Source organism: Augochlora pura, chromosome 4 (assembly GCF_028453695.1).
Source record: "Augochlora pura isolate Apur16 chromosome 4, APUR_v2.2.1, whole genome shotgun sequence".
NCBI classification, from domain to species: domain Eukaryota; kingdom Metazoa; phylum Arthropoda; class Insecta; order Hymenoptera; family Halictidae; genus Augochlora; species Augochlora pura.
The window spans coordinates 12,863,386-12,882,094 of record NC_135775.1 but is presented as its reverse complement, the minus strand read 5'-3'; the positions used below and the strand labels follow the sequence as shown (position 1 = coordinate 12,882,094).

At 41.3% G+C, this 18,709-nt stretch overlaps 1 protein-coding gene across 1 annotated transcript in view; it reads left to right on the top strand.

The window, feature by feature from the left end:
• LOC144468921 (homeobox protein Nkx-2.4) overlaps positions 1–18,709 on the top strand; it is a 36,298-nt gene that overhangs the window by 16,238 nt on the left and 1,351 nt on the right. The window contains exon 3 of the mRNA XM_078178734.1: positions 13,643–13,729. Within this exon, the coding sequence (XP_078034860.1) occupies positions 13,643–13,729 (87 nt within the window). The remainder of the gene's footprint in view (positions 1–13,642; positions 13,730–18,709) is intronic.

The following is an 18,709-nucleotide window of genomic DNA, read 5'->3' as shown; positions in this document are numbered from 1 at the left end:
TTCCATGACAACTTAACCGAGGTTGAAGCGAAGTAAACAGCAAAGCTAATGAATGAAGGGCATACCACATTCAAATTGTCTCTCAACAAACTCGAACCAGATATCGCATTTTGAATACGTTGAAGTGTCAACACCGGCTACAAAATCTGTAGCACGTGTCCGTTTCGACAGGAGGATGCGACAAAAATTTGTCTCATAATTCAGGAGGGGGTGGGGTGGGTGGTTGGGGGGTGTTAGCTACCCCAACGGATCGGCGTCGGAATCGCTGTTATTCGGTGAGTTTCACGCTTTTCTACGGCTGTGTGTGTGCCAATGTGCGTCCTTGGTCCCCGACTAGCTGTCTGTAGCTCCTCACCCCGTCGCATCCCTCGCCACTGCCCGGTGTCCCTTTTGGCACGGGACACACAGATGCGTCCCTCCATTTTGCGCTCGCATTGTTACTCCAAGTGCAGTCTCTCTCCCCATTGTTACAATGGCTGGCCACTCCTGGCATTGTTGTCGGTATTGTTATTATTATCGCTACTGTTACCGGTTGCGGCCGACCGGCGAATGGAGAAGAGGAGAGCCAGCTGCTCCGTCGAGTGCCGCATTAGAGGCAAATTACACTCCCTCTCTGGCCCGCCTCTTCGCCGACTCTCTCTCTCTCTCTCTCTCTCTCTCTCTCTCTCTCTCTCTCTCTCTCTCGCTCGCTCTCTCCATTTGTCTGTCTCACTTCGAATGGTTCAGCTTGGATATCACTCTTCTTCCACGGTCTCAAAATTTCGGACGAACGATCGGTATCGGGATTCGATGATCACCATCGAACCACCCTTCTCGAGACCACCCGGACGTCTCCTATTTCGATTTTTGGCGCAATCGAGCTCGACCATGGGCATTAAACTTCTAACGCGAACCCTTCACAGCCTGTGAATACGTGCAATTGGCAAGACGATCTGGTTGCCGAACCAAAGAAATTATGCCTGACACGTCTTCTACGATTTTTCGTGGCGAATTAACACTCTATAAATCGATTCCTACAACCTTGAATAGAAAGTATGCAACGTAATTTGAGCTCAGAAAGTTATAGATTATGCAGCTTGTAAAATATACGCGGTGAATATGAAAGTTCAAGATTAATGATTGCTTTCGTTAGATAAAACGGAAAGTTCGTGTCCATTGAGCGCCTGCATTTTCTCTAATAGTTACATATCGACAGGAGAGATATACAATGTTATTTCTGTTTGGAAGTAATTAATAATATACACGATTAGCGAAGTCTGTGTCAAATCTTCGTCGCTGGTCGGATTCAATATTGTAAGAGGAAGGGTTAACTTATTGCAACCATGAACCTTTAGCGATTTGTTTCGCAACTGTCTATTAGAACATAGGTAGGCTATAACGCATATTATTAATAACAATATAATAATACTTTGCCCCTGTTTAAAAGAAAATATTATGTTCGACGATAAATAATTCTGGAAACAGGGGTCCTATCGTAAAAGATGAATGACCAAATTTTCGGCCACGTCGAGGATCATGCGACCATCGATGTCGCAAAAGTCGCGGCGCGAAATTCCTCGGGTGTCGAAATGCGTGCGGTTAATTGGACGTCGTGGAACGCGTGCGCGTATCTCTCGAGTGCACTCACGGCTCCCTCGCATAATAACGCACGCATGAATATGTCGACGGCTTTTGCGGTCGTCACCGCGCGCACGGCTCCGCCGCACACGGCAGTGTGTGGCCCACGTAATTGCGTTCCTCTCCTGTGTTTCCTCGGCTTCAGGGCGCGACCGCTACGACTACAGGTCGTTACAAATATCGTTGATCCACAATCTGCACCAGACGTATTACGTTTCATCAAATCGAAGACACAGTCTCGATAAATAGAGGTTCAACACTTTTCACACGCACACTTGGCTCCTCCGAAAAACAAAAACAAATTACCAAAAGATAATGAAAATAGATGAGAGTAAATAAATCTAAGATTTCGAAAGTATCAGTGACAAAACGTAGGAACTTTTTTTTGAATCGTCAAATCCGTGATTATAAAGAAAAACGATGTCACAGTTCGAAAACTTTCAATTTATGCATTAATTGAGCTGTAGAATGTAGAATTTATGTGTTTATAAGAAAAAATTCTTCAAACAAATTCTACAGGCTCGAAAGAGTAATGTAAGTTGAAACGCCACTAATGTGAGGTATTAGCGATCAGAACTTCAAGTGAAGTATTTCAATAAACAATATTAGTATTCGAGAAGATTGATTAAAAACTTAATCTTGTTTAGTAAGAAATTTCAGTGCGAATGTCAAATATAACAACAGGTGAATCGAGAAACATCTGTTAAGTGTCAAAAATATAATAAAGGTTGCACTGCTTATATAGAACAAAAATATAGATGAACTCAGAAAATATCTGTTGTTATCTTTGCTAAGGATTCGACAGTGAAATAAGGGAGTAAAAGAATTTCGATAAATCTGTTACAATCTGTGTTAAATATTTCATAACGAAATAAGGGAGTGCAAAGAACGGTATACTACAATAGTAACAAGGTTCCATCATGCAATAAAACGTTCGAACATTTTATGCATTTCCAACGAATGGAAAGAATATTTCTTTGACAAATCAAATTGTCAAAGATCGCCCGCCCCCTGGCATTAATGCAGAAACGATACAACACGCCGGGAGTCGTGCGTTTTTCATTATGTTTGCGTCAATTATCGCGACGAAGAAACAGCTTACGAGTGTATTGTAAATACACTCGAAGGGCGAGAGAGTCGCGTAATACGCCGCCCAATTTCTTTTTATGCTTCGCCCTGTAGAACGAAGGTGGAAGCGTTCTTTGCGATCCCGTTGCAGTTTTGGAAGGAGAATGGTCGTGAGGGTGCATACATTTCAATCGCAAACATTCCTCTCCCCTCTCTATTGGATCATCCCCAACGGGAGACGGCGGAAAAATTAGAGAGACTTAAAGTGCGATCAACGGGTTGATACAGTGGTCGAGAGAAAGGTCTAACAAAATATCTATGCTATTGACAACAGACTTTGATCAGAACTAATTAGAAACTCCGACCCATTTTGACATCGTACATAACTTCTGAAACACCTTTTAGAATTTCCTTTTACTTGAAAGAAATACGTTCCCAGCACCGTTTTATCTTTTCACGGTTACAAGATTAAATTAATTATCTGTATTTTGTTTTAGTTAGTAATTTGAATGCAAGTTTTTCTCCCAGTTTTTATTTAGAGACGCTTCGATTACTTAGTCTTCAGGAACTATATGATTTGTTTAAATTATCCTCGTTTCAATTGTTATTATGATTATTTGTAAATAATATATTTATAAATAAATTAAAAAATTATTAGAAAATATAAAATTAAGCTGCTATTGTCCTTGTGCAAAGGAATTGTAATTACTGATGTGTAAAGTATTGCCAACTAATGGTCCAGCATAGAAAAGTGAAGTGAAATTCGTAGACTAGTGGCGCAGTCATCTATGAAAACGTAACGGAGAGCATCCTCGCCTTGAATAATAATAGTTCTCGGCGGAGAGAATCGAAGGTAGGCGTGAATCGCGGTAAAAGAGATTACATTTGCGAGGCCCCGTCTTCGTCCGCAGATGTTTCGTCGCAAAGTGCAGGGATGAGCCTGCGTACACCGGGATCAGGCAACGTCAAATTATGATTAGGGCTGTTAATTGTCCCATGTTGACCCTCCTGAGTGGTGGCCCGTGGGCAAACACGATTCCCGCCTCCCTTTTGTTGTTTTAACTCAATACCATCGGCCGGGGATGACTTACCGATTACCAGCCGGGACGTCTGAAAACCCGAAGCTCCGGGGCAAATAGAAATGACTTTCCAGTTTCGCCCTAACGAGCTGCTACGAACCAATTCGTACCTCGTTTATTGAGCCATCTTGCTCGCCGTGGAATTACCAATCGGTGGTTCCTTCGATCTCTCGTATTTTTCATTATTATTGCATTGCTGTTGGTTCGGACACGGTAATCTCGATTTTATATTAAGCGTTTATTTCACTCTGTAAGAAGTAGAGAAGACAATTTCTCTATTCCATTAAACATTACTATTTTTATTAATTAATAAACTGAATATTTCTAAAAGTAAAGCCTTGCAGAGAATAAAACTGCGTTAAAATAATCACATAAAGATATCACGTATACATAGTAAATAGAATGTCAATAACGATCTTTTTATCGCAATCTCTCCGAAGCTAGCTAGTTCATCCAAGAGTTAATATAAAAAATCACGCTTCGGACTTTTAATATCAGGGTACGTCTGTTAAGAGACCCGTGAAAGCTGAGCGATTTTGAACTAATAAACACTACGAGATATTTTTAATCATTCTGAATCGCTTTCAAATATGTGTCTGTTGAATAACGTTGTAGCGAGACGATCAAACATAATTTTGCACAATGAACCTTGAGCATTGAAAATGAAAAGACCATGTCGACCTACTCGCTATCGGAGTCAATGGTAACTATTTATCCTGAGGGTTGAATTGCGAAATCGCAGAACTCGCGAAGCGAAACACAAGCCACCGATGAGGAACAATGAGCCGGCGATCATGTCGATGGAATGGAAACGGAACGGGCGAGACAAAAGCCACTTGCTGCACGGTTCACGATCTAGGGCCGCAGGAACCAGGGCCGCGAAGGGTGGCGGAGCTGGCCCCGGAGGCTAGGCGTTTCGGAACACCTCGAGTGGCAATTCCCGTCGATTACACGCGTCTTTCTTTCCGAGGGAGAGCGGGTAGGTAGCCGATAGCAGCCCGGAGGCTGTCACGGAGTTTCCGGCGGATAATCCTACGGGAAGTTGGTGTCGAATGAAATTGCCCGAGGAAGTCGGCGAGAATAGTCGCGTAAAGGGTGGCGACGACGGAGCTGCCGGTGGTAGTGGTGGTGATGGTGGTGGTGGTGGTGGTGGTGGTGGTGGTGGTGGTTTTACGTCAACCCCTCGATTCACGGTTCCCCACGTAATGACGTTAACGCTAACTTGATCAATCGTCCACTTTAACCACCGCCCACCGGATGTACGAACCTCGCCTCTGTCGAGCATAGGCCAAACAGGTACTCGATGTTACTACCGAATGTCCCGCGTCCGCTTTGATGGACTGGCCCTCCACGGATTTATCGCTATTCGATACACTAATTAATGTCGTCGATGAGATGTACGGAGCTGTTGACGTGTGTAACGTGGCTACCCGAGGAACTGCTTTTGGACGCCTTCGAACATGATCTTTTCCTCTTCGACGCGTTGAGTGCTTTGTCGCGACGCATCGAACATATATGGGTAGACTGCAGATTCTCTGCATTTGTGATAAGAGTGACTTGGAAATATTTTAAACTGTAAAAACGTTTAAAACGTTTAGAAACGGTGTCGTATTGTTCTCGATTCGTTGTAATTACTGACAAAAGAAATACAGTTGATTTAGAAAAGAACATTGTCGTAATACAATTTTTCAATTTAACTACTAAACGAAGTATGTAAGGATAAAAACAATTACGAATAAATTTATGAAATAAAATAGTCTGTAAATACGATGTCCGGAAGGATTATTTTAACGAACAGAAGGTCTCGTAGTATTTATTTGGAAAGAAGATAGTAATCCAAAAGTCAATATTACCGTCAATTTGACGTTCTCAATTATATCTTAAACTGGCTGTGAAAGTTTCCTTCTGGCAATTAGTCTTGAGAACCTGTCGGCCAATCCTCCATGCTTTTCACGAGGAGAAAAGCGTCCATGGTGAACGGATTCGCATGAATGCTTGCCAGAGGCGTTTCATTTACCTGGGTTAACCCCGTGTTAATCGGAAGTTAAAACGAACCGCCCTACACGCCCCGTTGTCCCGGTGTTGAGTAAACTCGGCCCGGACCCCCGCGGGCCCGTTGCCTTTTTGTACGGCTCAGTCGTGACCGAGTCGAAGGTAAACAGGGCCCGCGAGGTACCTGAACGGTCTTCAGTCGCGGTCGAAGCATCTCGCAGCGTAACTAGCGAGTATCGATCTACCTATAGTTATCTTATGCTATTTTATATTAGGACTTACCGAATACTGGCAGTGGCTATTCCGCACTACTTTGTAAAAGTAAGAAAGGATTCTTTATTCAATTATTTCACGTGAAAGCGTTTTTATAGATTAGAATAAAATTTTAATTTCTGCCTTTTAGCTCTGAAAAGGCACCCGGTTTTGCATAGTCTCGCTTACAATACTCGATTATTCTTACTCATCCGTATTATAAATATTAAGCAAGCCTATATTTTAATCTTTACATCGAAACTTTACATAAAGAAACTGTCATTCGAGATTTGGAATAGCTTTAAAAATTTGAGACAGAAAATGTTATTTGAAAGCATTATTCTAGATTCTAGAATCTAGAGTTAAATGTACAGCTCGTATTTGATTTCAATTTCCGAGGTCTTCATGCGTACGTTTAGTATGTATGCATATGTATAGAATAAGGTTCCATACACTCTTCGAACAGAAATTCACCCTTCTCAGGCGAAGAAACGATTTTTTGAGCAATAGTTTTTCAGAACGGACAAAGAACTTATTCGTTTTAATCGCAAATAATTTGTGACAGAAACTAGAAATAAGAAGTTAAAGGTGAAAGTTAGATTTTTTTAAGAAATCTGGATCAAAATGAACTCGTTTCGAGTAGGTAAAATTTCGAGAAAGTGAAATTATATATTTACGAGACTACATCGACGTCTTGCAATTGAAATCTGACGAGTACGCCGCAAATTCCTTTTCCTCCCTTAGCGAGCACATCAGTTACATCCCTATCTCGTTCAACTTTCTCTGTTTACATACCGCGCGCCGCGTTGCGGGAGCGATGGACGAGCGGAATGACGGACGGACGGACGGACGGACGGGTCGGGTCGGGTCGGTCCGTTCCCTTGAAATAACAATTCCCTCGAACGATTCATCCCAGCTTCATCGAGCACGTTGCTCCCTACTGATTCAGATGATTCAGGTATCGATGGAAATCGCCATTGTTCGCTGGAAGCGGTACACTTCGCGGAAGATTCTGCCGATCGTTGCTCCCTAGTACCCACTTTTCATTCGTTTCGTATTTCAATAGAACAATTCACTATCAAACTTGAAACATCGAAATCTAAAGTTCCGTACTGATATTGCTAAATGTATTTATATTCAAATGATTTATTGTTTCGATTGACTTCAATTAAAAGTAATAAATGACACTCGGCGCTTATTTAGAACTATTTTTGATTCTGATGTAGTTAATATTGTCTCGTACTAATGTGAGATTTGGGTGCAAGTATTTTGCGTTTCGAGTACGTACTGGACGTGTGGGTACCAGCATCACTTTCTCATAACGCAAATTGAGCTTTACCATAGGGAATTGAATCACCATATTTATTCACTATTTTATTATCGATATCTCGTCATTGATGGATTCAAAATCAACAAAGTATTTTTTGAACGATAAAATGTTTTAGTTAGAAGTATTAATATTAGTATAGTATAGTATTGTAATTAGTTTTATGCTATTTTATCTTTATATCGAGATACAAAGTTCACCTTCAATCGTTTAAATGGAATAGTTAATATTTCTTGCCGAATTCGGATATAACGTTGAGTACATTTAAGGGATGTTTTCGCCTCTTCAACGTGGACGATGCTTGATAAAAAAAAGTACGTTCGTAAATATTTTTTCGATAACTACAAAATTTTATCAAAAATTGCTATGTCCAAATTCGATCTATTTCCACTTCATCGCATTCCGTATGTATACATATAATATGTATTCGTTTGATATATTTTCGCAAGCAACCCGGAAACCTATCATTATTTCAACCTATGTAATTCATCTCAAATTTTGTCCCCAATGTTGTCTCACTAATTTAGTTGGGCAATACCGAGAGAGATAAAAAATTCGAAAAATATTGTCGTCTCCTATAACCGAGGACCATTCTATTCGACACCTGACCAGCTGGACGATACGAAGTGCTCGCAGCCGAAGACGACGGAGAAACGAACGGCGACACGCGAAAGAGCGGAGAAGGCAAGAAGGAACGCGTGGAAGCGAGCAGGCTGTTTGTAGACCTCTCGAAGTCGCCGCACGCCCGAAACTCCGTCGGCTTCGACGAGTGGATTATCGGTGGAAAAGGAATTAACGAACGGGAGCGGCGAGAGAGTACTTCCCTCGTCTAGTGGCTCTTCGTGGCTTTTAGATAAGGTCTCTCAGCCCTACGCATCGGACGCCGCGGCACAAAACACACGCGGAACTCGCGCGATCAAGGGCCCCGGATTCAAAGCGTTTCCTTTTTTCCCCTACCTTCTCGCTCTCTCTCTCTCTCTCGCTCTCTCTCTCTCTCTCGCTCTCTCTCTCTCTCTCTCTCTCCCCCTCGTTTGCTTCTTCCTCGCTGGAATCGTTGTTGATTCACGCCTACGACCACCGATTCCGCGAATTCACCGGTGCTTCGAACGCGCAAAGGCTGCGAAATCCTCAAGGAGGAATTGTCGGCGGAAAGCTGTCGGACGAATCGCGAGTGATCGCGAGATGCTCCTGTCGAATACACTATAGATATTTATGCGGATTTATGTTCTGACAGATTACATTAGGGGAAATTTTATATAAATTTTATATAAATATAATTTTAATATTTCCTTTCCACTTGCTTCGATTCAAATATGTTTGAAATGTTCGTAAAATTATAGTTTGTACTTGCATTATTTTTAAATAGATTTTCTTGACTGTTTGATTTAAGTAATAAGTAGAGGTCTTATTGTTCTGTCGTGTTTTATTTATTTGCCGCTCTCACATTTTAAAATATAGACACTTCGACTCTAAGCCTTATACTATAAACTAGTTGTATTCGTTCCCTCCAATAACGCTAAAAAGGGAAGGGTTCAGATCGCATTTTCCTTGTTATATATTTCTCGAAAACACATGGATGTTGCACCACGTTGCGATGCATTTTTGTTTAATAATTATAATAAGTTGAAAATAATGTAACATTATCCTCAAATTCTTCTAATGATCTCACAATTTTATATTTGACCTGTTCATTTTTGTCATAAATATTCGTTATTCATTAACGTATAAATATTAATAAAAACGAATAATATTCTTCCCGAATAATTATCACAATATATTTCCTAGGCGCTGTATGCGATAATTCACTTATTCCGATCTTTATGAACTGGAAGCAAATGATTATTCGCAGCTTATTTATTATTTGCCGTTGAAATAGTCCCTTAAATGTTTGCCACAGATACCAAAGATGTGCAAATAATTTTTAACAATAAAGCTCCCAATGTACGTCCGTGGATCGAGCAAATCTTTAACGGTTGAGAAGAGAAAGCCGAGAAAAGAGGCGGTAGATCGAGCGATTCCGGAGGAGGACAAAGGGTAAAATTAGAGGGATGTGTGAAAGGTACGGCTAAGCTCGATTTTTATCGCAGGAATCAAAAGTGCGGGCCGACCTATATGTTGCTCGCCTGTAACCTCCTACTTGAGTGGGCTGTAACCCGGTGCAGTCCCCCTGCAGCCCTCCGCGCGGCCCCCATTGTCGAAGTTATGCGCGCCGAGAATGCAACGAAAGCACTTTAAGGGGTCCCCGTGCAGCAGACCGTGTCTCGAGTGCTCGACACCGTCTGTCTAATTCTTTGAATATTAGCGGGATCGGCCACCCTCGAAAATTCTTTCTTCCCCCTTCGCGGTCTCCGCCTCGCGTACGCCGTTCGAATACCAATCGCCTTTGACCCCGGAATCCGCAAAGATTTCCTGGTACATCTTTCGTTTCCTTCAAGACTCTCCTCTATTAGGGTACCCGTAAGCAATTCCGTTTTCGCATCGCTGAAGTCCAGCTTTCCTGCTGTTGATCATTGTTTTTCACGCGTATTGCTGTATAGAATCTGGGCACTTCTCATCTTCAGCGAGGACTGAACTACCAGAAGTTAGATAAAAAGTATTTCTCCCTTTAACGATGTTAATCACAGTGAAAGTAATGCTTGCGGCATTTTTTAATTCTTCTTTTGTCGCCATTACTCGGTGCTTTGTTTATCTATTGCATATAATACTGACGACAATTTAAATACTGGAACTTTGCCGAATCTAACGGGTCGTAGAGATGTTAAACCATCGCAGATCGTAAATTGCCGAATTAGATGCGCGACGGAAGTCAGGAGGAGTAGCCCTCGTGATCCTTATATGTCGTGTTAGTTGATCCTGAGCCCCGGTCTAGTAAACTAGAAAGAAAAATCAAATCGTTCAGTCCAATTTTTAAGAAGTTATTGCGTCTTAAAAGAAGTGCGAATATTAACGGGAGTCGTTGAATGTACGAAATGAAACTTGTACAGCATCAAAGTCCAACATGGATCTCTTCAACAGTTTGCCTTTCGCTTTCTAAGAAATCAAGTACGAAAATGATTAAATAAAATCATCTGCCATGGATTCCATCAAATTCATGATAGAACAATTGATATTAGACAAACAGATATCTAGATCATCAAGGGACAACTAGTCCAGTAACATCGATTTCCTATACATGGTAAATTGTTTAGGCTCTGCTTAGAATAGCTCTAGCCTAATTAATCTTATGGTACGTGAAAAAATGGCGCTGTTTAAATTTCAAAAGTCCCATTTCTCTGGTAGTGAAAGGTATTAGCCACTCGAAACGTGGCGATGTTAGCACCGCCGGCAATATTCCGGCTAGCAAATCCGCGTTAAGGATTAAATCGGACAGAACGGGGTCCATTGTCTTCTGCCGCGGGCGACAATGCGCCGCGATCAGGATTCGCGCCCCTCTGAACACCGCATTATGCACAATACGGATTATAACGCGCTCCTGTCATAAGCAGATGCCGATCTCGATCCCGTGCTCACGGCCGACTTCCCTAATCGCGTTCAATTGCCGTAAAAGCGGTCTCGAGCGTTGCTTCCTACCGACGGAACCTCATAAAACCACGTTTTCCTTTTCGCTACCCTGTAGAAAGGGAACCCGGTTCTGTCTGTCGACTACTGCTTTAAAAATACTGGATTCTCTCCTTGTGAACATAACAATAATAATAATAATAGTAAATTATAACAATTGTATTTCAACAATCACATAAGCGATATTAATTAGGAACTAAATAGATTCATCTTGTGTTCGACGATGTTACATTCATTTTATGAATTTTCACAGAATCTCAGAATTGTTTGCACATGTATGCTGAAATAATTGCTCATATAAAATATATAACTAACTCTTTACTTACTAGAAGTCTACTAATAACAGCATTGTCAATAATTAAGCTGCAAGTAAAAGGATCTAAATAATTTGTTGAATTTTTTTTTTCAAATATCCTGAACCGTTGAATTTCGACTATAAAGAGACTATTTTTTATTATTACTTATTAACGTTTAATCGAATAGTTGCAGACTAAACAGGTGACACGTTTGTATAATCGTTGCTTACATGTCTGCGAGAACGTTAACCACGAGATTATTATTATTTGTAATAACCTGTATATTTTTTCGTAGAATATCCACGTCTTATTATGGTACTCTAAAATTGATCTTACATTAACAATCGTATTTGCACCGTACGCCACGAATAACGTCACGCAGAGCTCCCTCGTATGAGCTAAGAACGCATTGTTTGTAGTCTCGGAGCTCCAGAGACTCGAATATAATATTTCTAAATTGTGAAAGGCGGTTTACGCCACTGCGCTTCCAGCCGCAGGTTCTTTGAGACTATTCTTCAGCGTGTAACGTTTATTCTTCTGAAGTAACACTGCAAAGTGTTACACACTCGCGGGTTTTCTTCAACGATCTTGGTTTCCTTTGCTTACACTCGGATCCCCGAGGATTTCTTCTTGAGAACCCACTCGGTTCGCCAGCGCAAACGTTTGTTGCTTGTTCTTGGAAATATTTGACGTTTTCTTGACAATTTAATCAAATACACCGCCAATCGAGCATCGAAGAAACAGCGCGCCCTTTTAACATCGCGTAGTTTCGGAATGAAGTAATTTTTGCACCGTCAAGTAGCTTCTGAAGTTTCACGAAGAAGATATTCTGAAGGACTCTTCCCTTTCGTTTCATCCTTACGTCGCGCAACGGATATGTTTTTCCATCCTAAATACCGATTAGATTGTGGATCTTCACGTAAAATAAGAACTATCTGCATCGATTGCAAGAAACAGGATTAAATATAAAATGATTTTGTCTGTTAACAACATGAGTAAGCTGCAACCGATGCACTCGTAACGTTGTATGCTTCTGATGTTTCTTTTGCTATGTATTTCGCCTAATCATTTTTCTTATAAATGGATGAAATGCATAAATGGCCGGAAACAAAGTTGAAGTTAACAAAAGAACAGTGTTCTCTTTTACTTAACATTTCAGTTCACATGTACTTTATGAACATGCATATCTTGAGCATAAATCTTGAGATATACTATGGAACGACAAATATTGCACAAGAGCATGGCGGAGTATCAAAAATATTGTTCGATAATCAAGAATTATTTTCATACAGTACAACCGTTTCTTGTTTCTAACGACGAAATTATGACAAATGAGAAACTTTATATTTTTCTCGATTGGAACGATGAGAATGCTTAACGTCGCGAGCGAAACGAGATAGATGTGCGCAAAATGTAAACTGCAGCTACTATGCCTGCCAGATAGAGTAGGTTCGGACAATCGAGTTGAAATCGATAAAAATGCTGGAGGGGGGGGGGGGGGGGGGAGGAGGGAGGCGAAGGACCGATCAACATGGATAGAAAAAGATAGGTTAAGAGTCGCAAAAAAATCGGCCTCGGAGCGTTTGGGTGAAACTGAACGAGGCGTTAAATCCCTCTCGAAGAAATAACAGACTTATAATAACTGTGGATTATGGATTTAGGAGACCGTGGATAGTTCCAGGTTGCCCGAAACGTATACACGCGACAAAAGGCTTGCGCTCGCCCCTCTTGGAAAAATATTTGAGTTCCTCTACCTGACGACAGTTCACGTGCACGAAAACGCTCGGTCGATCGTAACGGGAGAAAGAGAGAGGAGTAAAAAGGGAAATTCGATTGGACTCCGTGCGCGGTTCAATCTGAAAACTCGACGAATTTTTGATTTCAAACTATTATCCGTTGCGTGTAATTTGGATAACAGGGATTGCCGGTGTTTACATGAGTGTAGGAGGTTATTGTACACCGATTTCTGCGATTGTGATCAAAACTAATACGGTAGCAAATGTTTCGCAAAATGGAAATAAATTATTTGGCGATAGAGGGATTACGAACAATTTATAATTTCCTTAAACAATAAGTTCCGTAGTTCCGTAAGAGTATATAAACTAACAGTAAATAATATTGAACGTGTGTTTATGTAACAGCTCTGTATTTGCTAAGAATTATCATCTGGTTTAAAGCATTAATAAATAAAAGTTGCTAAGTAGATATAAACAGATATTTCATCGAGAATTTCATTATATTTGAGAGCAAAGTAAAAAGTGTTTACTGAGTATGTAATTTGTCTCCTACAGACGAAGTTGTAGGAGACTATATACAATTACGAAGGTTAATAATTTCAGAGAAATCAAGGTAACAGGTATGAACGGTAACTAAACTTAACCTGCGTCAACGGTAGCTGTTTCGAAACAGAAAGTAAAGTAACGACATTTCTAAACTGTTGCTTTTCGTTGCAGGTGAAGATATGGTTTCAAAACCACCGGTACAAGTGCAAAAGGCAACTAAAGGAGAAGGCAATGGCGGAACAAAACGCTCAGAATCAGGTAACTATCCACTAAAATCGTAAAACAGAGTAAAAAAAAGAGAAAAACACTCGAAAAGTTCGAAAGAACCAGAGGAGGAACAAACAACTTGGCGTTTCAATTAAATTCTGTTGTTCACCACTTTCTCTTTCTCTCTCTCTCTCTCTCTCTCTCTCTCTCCCCCTCTTTCTCTCTGTTTTTCTTTCTCTTCTACAATAATACTCCAAACCTGATAGATCGGATTTTTGCGAGGGATTTCGAAAAGTCGAGACACGCATGACAAAATATCGAACGTTTCGAAATGAAATGCTTTTAAATGAAAAATGTTCCGAGGTCGGGCGGAGGTGGTGGTTGGGGGGACAGACTCGTTCTGTCTCTTTCTCTCTTCTTCTTTCTCTCTCGCGCACAGAACCTCGCATCCACATCGTATTTCGTTTCGAGTGGGCCACTCGACCGGCTCGAAGCGATTCTGCATTCATTTCGTTATTCTATCCAAAATTTTTACCGAGATAGTGGTCCACGGGAACGCAACGAATCGTCTCTACCCGCGTAAAACAGGTAATTACGGCTTGCCTCTCTCTCTCTTTCTCTCTGTCCCGCTCTCTAAATTTTTTTTCCATTGATTTTGTTATTCTATATTCTCCTCGATCTTTTATCCGCGGTTCAGTGGAATTTTGTTTGAGTTTCATCAGCGTTTAACGGCGACCGACGCCGGGTGGAGGTAGAAGCGAATTGAACGCGCGTCTTGCTCGTCGAGTGTTTACCATGCGAGATAAACCCTGAATATTCCTGATTTCTTTGCGTGCCCGAGTCCTTCGGCGGTCGAATCGAAAATGAGAATATCAATGTCGCATAGAAGTGTCCCACGCACATCTTTAACTAATTCAAGATGGCGACGGACAGAGGCCGCGACGTATGGAGGACGTCGTTTCTGTCTTCACAAAAAATACTGTCTCTGAAATTCTTTGGCAGGCTTTGAACAAACAATGATGTGGCTAAATTGGTGATAAATAAAGATCAGCGTTCATTTTGAAGTAAACATTCCATTTAGTCACCTATGTGTTATTTAAATTTTCAATTGATTCTTGATTCAGAATCTTAACTAGGTTGAAAACGCGAATGAAGCGCACAAGAATTTTGAGACTAGCATAGAGGGAATATTGATCTACTTTTTTTTTTCTAAAAATACCTCTCCTAATCGACACTTTCTCCTCGTAAAAATAGGTAAATTACTTTTGGCACATCGATAAATGTACAAATAATTAAAAAAGCTTCAGGGCTCAGTCCCCCTGTATCTTGCGGATCTTAATTTTCGGAAAATTCGAAGCGTCGTCGGAAAAAGGAGTTTTCCAGACTGCAGAAATACTCGCGTCATCGACGCGAGGACAAAACGTGACGGTGAACGCGTTGGAGATCATCACGCAGAAACTCTGGAGCAATAAAAGAGGTCCTCGGTCCTTTGACTTCTGGCTGGATCGCGGCAATGTCTGCAATTATATTTGAATATCAGACTTAACGCGTCCCTGCAGAAGTCAGCGAACCCTCCCCCCGATTAAAGAGCCACCAATGAATTTTAACCGACGATTCATCATTCGTCGAACAAAATCGAGTCAAGTTTCACTTTGTGGCGCCTCGGGGCCACGTGGGTCGTTCCTCCGTTCCCGTCGACCCTTCGTCCTTCTTTCTTCTCTTCCTCTTGCATTTCATCGGTTCTAATAATGACACGCCAGATTCCTGTAGATATCGTAATTGCGAGCTCGAAACGTGCCCTGTCTCGATCTCGTCGCACGCACTGGCGAATACGAATCGGTCCTCCAGCTCTTCGGCGGCTCTCTCCCTCCCCTTCTGGAAGAATAACATTCAAAAGAGACGTCAGAAGACCGGCGATCGTCCTGATACACGCTGATTCTCCGCTCACTCCTCTGAATACATTACGGAATGCGACGAGTATGCGGGATCACGGATGCCTCGGCATGCATTAGCGACAAATCGTTCGATTCGCGGCCGCACGGCATTCCCTGCTTCGGGATTGCTATCTCTCCTGTCTGTCACATCCGTTTTTGCCACTTCGATTCTGCATGCGATTGTTTTCTAGCACGTCTCGAACCGGATCTACTTGATTTTTTACTGGCCAAACGTTCTTCGCATCGAGATACGTCGAATATCCTTGAAATTGGATGATTCGAGAGATTTAATTTATTATTGCGACTTTTATGCATTCATGGCAAAAACTAGTGTCTGCATTATCAAACAGTAGAAAGGATTGAAAACATTTCATAATGTCGGTAGAGTACTTAACAGCCAACATTCGAATTGCTTCTACGCCATGCAACAGATGCGGAGGCAATTTAAATTTTGCAAAAAGATAAGAATAGTAGTAAGTCAGGATGGTGAAGTATTATCTAAAATCTTTCAAACAACTATTTCTGAGGAAGATACATATGGGAACTACCTGTGCAATCGCGCGTACAATATTTATTTGGATAAATGTTTCGCAGTTTTACGCGAAATGGAAATTGTTCAAATTAATTTTAGGGAACATATCAGTAATTTTTCCAAGTTGCAAACAATGTAAAAATGTTATCTATATCCTTTCGATGTCATCGCAGCTTTTCACTTCGCTTAGTCATTTTTGTCACAAATGCATAAATTCCGCAGTCTATTAATGACTTGTACAACGTCAACAACTCCGTGCAAACTGCAAAGCAATTAGCCATTGCTAGCGACGATACAACCAAAATCAAGCAAATCCTTCAACTTGCGCAACAACGGGCTTACCAAAAGATCAACTTGTTAAACCCCAGCTGAGAAATCTAATCTGCGCTCCCGATAACACTTACATACCATACACAGCCACGCATTTATCTCAGCTTGTTCGCCGATCCACGGATCGCCGCAGAAACAACAATCCTTCCATTAATCGGGTAATGTTTAACAATTCATCGGCGTCTAAACAAAGCGTCCGGAGGTCGCGCGAACGACAGAAAATCATTACCGTGTCAATACCTCCGTCGACTATTTGCTCGTCGCCAGTTTCTTGCGTAGAAATGTCGTCGTTCCGTCGGCAGAGCGACGATTCTCGGAAATGTTTTTCGAAATCCGGCCACTTCGTTATCGCTTTTCCCTCTTCGATTTTTTACGTGTTCCCTCTGCCTCTTTCCACGTGTCCACACATATATAGATATATATATATTCTCTCTCCCGTATTTGATTCTTGCCGGGGAATATTTTCGCGAAATACACGCGACACTCGACAGAGGATCCCGTCGCGTTTCCGACGTATAAGCGGATCCAGCGAGCGCGTTTTTCCGCGCGTGCCATCGAAATTCGATGAAAACGCGCGCGCGTTTCACGGTTTCCCCGGGCGAAGCCGGTTTTTCGCGGCTCGCTGATCCAAGTCATTTACCCGGCCCTCCCCGTCTCTGTTTTTCAATGCCGAAACGCTTGCAATTCCAACGTACCAAATTCATCCAAATTTTGTTCATCTTTTTATCGGCGCCATTTCGAATAGCATCCTTGAACGAAAGTCTTTAAACAGGTACACGCGGTGGTTAATATCGCCGGTCGAATGACCAGTTTCACAGCTTTCATTCGACGAGTATCGAAATTATAATGATGCTTCCGTACGAATGGGTTGGATTATTGAACATGGAATGGACGGTTGAATAAAATGGATTCAACAATGGCACTTTTTATTACAAATAGACCGTGGATCCTTGGGTAAAAAAATTTCTGCGTCAATTGCTCGAAACAAACAACACGTAGCCGTGTACTTACACTTTTAATGGGATATGTGAACGTGTCGCAAATAATGTAGCTATATTCATGGATCCTTGTCATGTGTTTCTTGTCATTTTTGTCAATAATGCATAAAAAAGGCAGCCTATTTAGAAGGAAGCGCATAGAGCCCACGTTTAGTGCTCGATAGATTCAGTCGTGCCACGATAACGCAATAGTCCATTAAGTAAAGAATTATTGCCTCACGACTACTTGCGACTACGTGAGTCATCTGTGTGCAGGCGGCCTGTATTCAAATGCAAAATACATCGGAAAAATATCAAATGAATCGAAATATGAGAGACATTAATATCAAGTTAACCAAGAATCTCAAACAATCTGTTAGAATACATATCTATATGTATATAGCTAATCTAAATAAGCACAGGATGGCGATAATCATCAATATCTTAAAGGCGCAAATGCACAATATACTTAACAGTTTATACGTAACATCTCACAGTATTGCTGAAATATGTACAATGACTAGATTGCGGATTGATATAAAGTATAAAAAAGTGCCCGCGTCAATTGAAAAATTTAAATCAAGTGGCAAATTCTTGTCTTGTCAATAATCGTTCAGAAATAACAAGCGGTCATTTCTAAACCTTTTTAATCGCTCTAGAACAGGGCTTCTTAAACTATGGGTCGCGACCCCAGATGGGGTCGCGTAACAAAATTCTGCGGACGCGAGAGATTTTAATGTCAAATATTTATATATTCCATTTTATAACATCACTAGAGTTGGCGGAACACGGTGGACTTGCAGCGTCTAGACACGCGCATTTGTTGATGTTACCTAATAAATTTGTTGTTGTTACCTAATAAATAAATCATCAAAAAATATTAATTTATTTTTCTTTTATATTTGTATGGGGTCGTCAAGAAACTCGCAATCATAAATGGGGTCGTGAATGACAAAAGTTTAAGAAGCCCTGCTCTAAAATTTTAAATTGCAACTGCTTTCGCCACGAATACGTGAAATCTGCGTTCGAACATAACATCTCGATAGTACCTGCGACATTCGGTAAAAAGTGAGGGGGACAGCCGTTCCAATTTGAATCGATCTGTCCAAAAACAGTTACATCAATGTGTCTTTTACGGGGTCGGCAGACGAGTTCACAGGATCGCGATCGATCATCTCGGTGAATCTCGGGTATTGTCGACGACAAGCGGCGCGGCGCGGCGCGGCGCGGCGGCTCGTAAACACCCATAGAACATTAA